The following is a 5,941-nucleotide window of genomic DNA, read 5'->3' as shown; positions in this document are numbered from 1 at the left end:
AATCTGATTTGGTTTTGTAGTCAAAATAATCCCGTGCCATGATATATCTAGAATAGTAATTATTAGTGAAATAAAAATACTTGTACAAACCATCAAAGTAATTCCATCCCCAATGGTCCAAGGACGAAAATCTTGATAATATTCTGAACCATTCATGAACATCACAGCAAATATTATTAAAACATTTATAGCGCCCACATGAGACTTTTAGGCATATCAGAACAATATACGTTATAAATATTTATTTTAGCAAAAATATTTTTAATATAAATATATATTTTTAAGGTTATTTATTTTTAATTTTATTTTATTTCTTACCTTTTTATTTCATTTTTACATTTTAATAAATATTCATGAATACTTTTATATATATATATATATATGAAAAATTCATAGGTACATATACTAAACCGGTCATGTAGCGGAGGACTACTACCCACCCCACCCTATTGGCATCACTATGTGTCCCCTGTATATTTATATATGTGTATGCATAATAGATTGTTTATATGCCCTTCAAGACACAAAGAAAATAGGTAATGTGATAAACAAAGATTACTTCAATGCTGACAATTATTATGATTTTATCCTTATACACATACAAACCAAAATATTGAAGCTGAATTAATGACAACATGATAGAAGCCATTCTTGCTAAGGAAATCTTAGTTCCCTAGCCACATTACTATCACTGACCATTCGAAAGTTAGTTTGGTGTTTAAGGGCGACGGGGAGAGTAATGCAGATGCAGATTTGTGTTGCTGCTGGTGCTTATCATTGACATTGACATTGGTTCTCCATTGGAATGATCATGATTTCTTTCTTGTTGATAATCATTTGCAGAAGATGCATCAAGAAGCATGTCAACTTTCACACACTCCTCTCTCTCCTGCCTAATTTCCTTCATCATTGCCACAACATCTTTCATGGTTGGTCTGTCATCAGGGCTTGAGTTCACACACAGCAAAGCCACTCCTAATGTCTGCAACATTTCCTCAATTTCGGATTCTGGCCGAGCTCTCAGGCTTTCATCTAACACTTCAACTCCACCTCGCTTCTGTCTTACCCAATCAACAATGTGGAGTCCATCAGGTATTGTTGGATCAATTGGTTGCTTCCCAGTTAGTACTTCTAGTACAACAATACCATAGCTATAAACATCACTTTTCTCTGTTATCTTCATCATATAGCCATACTCTTCAAACCCCATCATGCATAAAAGGTAGTAATGAAGAGATGTTAGCATGTAATTGTGAAAGAAAGCATATTCAAAAAAAAATGTATTATATATTTGTTTAATACACATGCATTGTTGATGTAAAAGTCTTTACATTCTTAAATAATCGGAATGGTGTAATTTTTAAAATAATTCTTATAAAAGTCAACAAATTTACTATATTGGTTTATGATAGAATGATAATATAATTTTTTTTACCATTTTAATGAATATTATCTAGAGTTTAATGGTCATGCACTGTCAGTGTAAAGTAGTTTTACACGGTCAATTAATCAGATATCATCGTTAGTATGACTTTTTACTAATTTATTATAAAAGCTAACAACTTAACATAAATGATTATATGTGATTAAATGATAATCATGTATCAACTATTTTCTCAAACATGTATTAAAACATATTTTATTTTGTTTCATTTTATTTGGAGACAAACTCTCCTTGATGATAAAAGTAACACTAGATATTAAAAGTTGAAGTATTGGAGTAGTAGTACTATACTAACCAGGAGCAATGTAACCATAGGAACCAGCTAGTGTGCTAGAAGATCTTGCAAAGTCTCCATCATCAACTAGTTTTGCAAGCCCAAAATCAGCAATGTATGGTTCAAATTCAGGGCCTATGAGGATGTTGTTGGCCTTGATGTCCCTGTGAACAATGGGAGGAGCACAGTCATGGTGCAAATAAGCCACACCTTGAGCTGCTCCTAGTATTATCCTAAACCTGATTTCCCATTCCAAGCAGTTTCCACTTCTTTCATGAAGTAGACTTCCAAGGCTCCCATTTGGCATGTAATCATACATAAGCAATCTTGTATTTCTGTTCCAACAGCACCCCAAGAACCTCACAATGTTCTTGTGGCGAATTGAACCGAGAGTTTTCACCTCGGCTGAAAAGGAATCACGCACCCCTCCATTAACAGCTAACTTGTCACTTTGACCGTCATATCTTGCAGCCATTGTTGTTGGCCATAGCCTTTTCACAGCAATGACATCGCCATTTTCCATTTCTGCACGATAAACGATCCCTGAGCACCCCTTTCCAATCACATTGGATTCCACCAAACACTTCAAGACTTGCTCCACAGAGAAGTTTACCTTTTGGAATGGTGTGAACTGCCAAGGCCATGAATCTCCTCCCATCTCAGAATCATTGTCTGCTTGAATAATTTTCCTTGCTCGAAAGACAGTAACAATTCCGAAAATCGCCATCACAACTGTCAAGGCACTGAGCAATCCAATGGCAAGTTTGATTATCTCTGACTTCTTAGAATTAGTTCCATTCAGCATTTTTGTCATTGCAGCATTGCTAACAAAACATGCATCATGACCATTAGGACACAAACCTTGGTTTCCAGCCATGTCTGTTGCTGATAGTTGGTGGAATAACTTGATGTCTGGTAGATAGCCAGTGAACTTGTTGTAGGAAATGTTCAGAGAAACAAGATTTTCAAGGGCTGAAAATGCCATCAAGTCACCTTCAAAATTGTTGTGTGAAAGGTCTAGAACTGAGAGCTTGTTCAGAGAAGAAATCTCTGGTGGGATTATTCCAGATAATGCGTTGTGACTCAAATTTAGAGAAATATCTAGTGCTTCAATTTGAAGCAGTTCTGGTGGGATGCTCCCTGAGAACTTGTTGCTGCTAAGGTCCAGAAGTTGAAGACCAAGACATTGCCCAAGTGAGGAGGGAATTGGCCCAGAGAAAGAGTTTTTGCTAAGGATTACTCTAAGAAGTGAAGTGAGTTGACCTATACTCATTGGAACCTCACCAGAAAAGTTATTCATAGAAACATCCAACACCTCTAGCCTTGTGAGAGAAGACAAATAACTAGACAAAACACCAGAAAGTGAGTTATTGCTCAGATTCAGCATTTGTAGTTCTTTACAGTTTCCAATCTCAATTGGCACAGACCCAGTAAGGTGATTTCCAGATAGATCAAGGAAATTGAGGCTACTGAGGAGGCCAATTTCTCTTGGTATGTCCCCACTGATTCTGTTGTCTACGAGCCTGAGGCGAATGAGAGAACTGCAGTTGCCAATCTCAGGAGGAATTGGACCATAAATATCATTAGAGATTAGCAAAAGCTTTGTTAAATTTTGAAGTTTAAACAGACCTGGGGGTAAGCTATGAGTGAGTGCATTGTATGACAAATCCAAAGCCTCAAGGCTTCCACAACCTCCTAATTCTGATGGAATGCCACCTTCAAGTTTGTTCTGCCAAGCAAAAAACACTGTTAGCTTTGTCAAGCTTCCAAGCTCAGGTGGAATTGGACCTGATAGCTGATTAGTATCCAGCTGCAACTGTATGAGGTTTGTGAGATTGGAGAGAGCTGGTGGTATTGAACCAGAAATGTTATTGTTACTCAGCATAAGCTCTTCAAGATTTGAGAGCTGCCCCAAACTCTGAGGTATTCCACCAGAGAGAAAATTCAAGGACACATCAAGAATCTTCAAGCTTCTGCAGTTTCCAATTTCCTCCGGAATTTCCCCAACAAAGTTGTTTTGCCACAGCAGCATCTTTTCCAGCTTCTGAAGCTTACCAAGCTCCCTTGGCAGAGAGCCAGAGAGGTCATTCTCATACAAAAACAAGTTCACAAGCTCATAACAGTTCCCAATTTCATGAGGAACCTCACCAGAGAGCATAGTACTATAAATAGACAAGGTCTGAATCATGGTTAGCTTACCCAATGAAGCAGGCAATGAGCCAGAAATTTTTGTGTCAGCAAGACCTAACACTGTTAAATTCTTACAATCTCCTAGTTCATCTGGAATCTTCCCCATAATGTCACTGTTCCCTCCTGCTCTTAGAACCTCCAAATTTGACAACTTTCCCAGTTCCACTGGAATTTCCCCACTAAGACTATTATCAAAGATGTCAAGGTTCTTGAGATTGACACAATCACCAAGCTCACTTGGGATTGGCCCAGTGAGAAGGTTAGAGTTCAAGCTCAGATTTTGGAGGCTTTTGAGTTTTCCAACACTTGAAGGAATGCCACCCTGAAGACTATTTGAGCTAAGGTCAAGGACTACAAGCTCAGGGCAGTTCCCTATGTCAGCTGAGATAGTTCCAGTGAGGTTAGCCCCAGAAATGACCAGCTTTTGAAGGAAGGGAAAAGAAGAGATTTTTGAAGGGAAGGGAAGTGCTAACTCAACATTTTGAATGGTTATCTCAGTGACAACAAGGCTTGGTGAAGAGCATTTGATGTAAGACCATTTGCAAGGATTGGAGTCCAAAGGGTTCCAACTAGAAAAAGCTGAAGGAACATCGGAGGAGGAGCTATGCATCCATGAAACCAATGCAGTAACTTCATCATTTGCAGCAAAGGAAAGAGGAACAAGAAGTGCAAAGAGAAGAAGAAGAACATAGTGAAGATGGTGATGGTTTGTGATGAAAGCTTGCCTCGACATTTGGTTGTGATTTTGGTTGCTCAAGGCTTGCCTCGGCATTGACATTGGCAATTCCCTCAAAAACTCAACCAGAAGCTTATCAACTCTTGGTTTTGCATTGGGTCTCTCTTTGTTGTTTTCCTTTTTTTACTCTCACTACCTACTTTCTTGAAGTTGTTATTGTTATTGTGTGACCATAGTTGTTGCTAGGTTCACTATTATACTTGCTTTGTATTAAAGCAAGAAAAGGAGACAAGATAGATATTTTTTATACGATTTTGGAGTGAACAAGCACCACCACCTCTGCCTCGGGGTTCTGTTCTTTTGCCTAATATTTTCTGCAGCATTGAATCATGCACGACTTGTTTGGCATTAATCTAGCTCAAACCCCATGTGTTGTTGCATTGTTTTCCTCAAACTTAGTCACTAATATGGCCTCCACCATTTGTATATTGTGTTGATAAACGAGCTCCTTTATTTTTATAGACTTGCTGCACTACTTTCTGGCATTTTGCTCCTTGTTTTCAAAGCTTCAATCAAAGCAGATTCCCCTCCGTTTTCAAGATTATTAGAATTGCTCTACAAGCATCTTCGTCAACATTAAAAATTCTACGTTAAAGCATATCAATTAGTTAGTTCAATTTAATTACCATCACAAATAAATATTTTGCAAGTGTCCTACTAGGATCATTTTCGTTTGTCATACATTCTAAGTAACCCTTTTTGATACTCAACTCGTATCATATTGTTGCCATGTTCTTTTTGGGTTTTGGTTACGGTGGGAATGATATGATGACATACGTAGGTGGGTTTTATACACATTAAGATATGAGTTAAAAAGAATTACATATATGACAAAATGTTACAACTTTGTGTTCTATATATTATTTGATAAACAATAAATAAAAACAAAATAATATTATTATTTATTTTAATTATTATAATGAATTATTATTGTCTTAATCAGATAATGATGATGAAAATTATGATGAGGTAATAACACCATGAATGGTAGGGGTATATTATTAACTTTTGTTAAATAAATAGTATGTTCAGTCATATATCAATTATGTTGATAATTCATTAGCCAAGTAAACTCAAATTAGGTAGAATAGAATAGATTTATACAATCAAAAAGAAACATGTCAATAAATATCTTTAAATCATTAACACAGATTTTACCACAAAAGTTCCACAAAAATTAAATGACAAAAGGCTGGATAATGACAGTTCAGTTTTGTTATTTGCACAAACTTATTACACTATTTGTATACTTTTTGGTTTGGGACTAACAATATTTTCAACCTCTGGGTAAGTTTCT

General features: G+C 36.6%; 1 protein-coding gene across 1 annotated transcript; it reads right to left on the bottom strand.

Moving 5' to 3' along the window:
* Positions 1–542: 542 nt before the first annotated feature.
* On the bottom strand, positions 543–5,194 carry LOC109807590 (Leucine-rich repeat transmembrane protein kinase family protein). The gene is made up of 2 exons (XM_020370133.3): positions 1,740–5,194; positions 543–1,197 (listed from the first exon to the last, which is right to left on the bottom strand). Exons 1-2 carry the CDS (start codon positions 4,684–4,686, stop codon positions 719–721), a joined length of 3,426 nt encoding a protein of 1,141 aa, XP_020225722.2. The 5' UTR covers positions 4,687–5,194; the 3' UTR covers positions 543–718.
* Positions 5,195–5,941: the final 747 nt, after the last annotated feature.

The sequence above is a fragment of the Cajanus cajan genome, chromosome 4, assembly GCF_000230855.2.
Source record: "Cajanus cajan strain Asha chromosome 4, NIPB_CcT2T_4, whole genome shotgun sequence".
NCBI lineage: Eukaryota > Viridiplantae > Streptophyta > Magnoliopsida > Fabales > Fabaceae > Cajanus > Cajanus cajan.
Note: the sequence above shows the minus strand (reverse complement) of the source record. Positions and strands in the feature narration are given on the sequence as shown.

Coding starts and splice junctions, on each gene's coding strand:
- LOC109807590 (XM_020370133.3), bottom strand. CDS start 4,686: ATGTCAATGCCGAGGCAAGCCTTGAGCAACCAAAATCACAACCAAATG. Junction 1,198..1,739: donor CTATGGTTACATTGCTCCTG/GTTAGTATAGTA, acceptor TGGGGTTTGAAG/AGTATGGCTATATGATGAAG.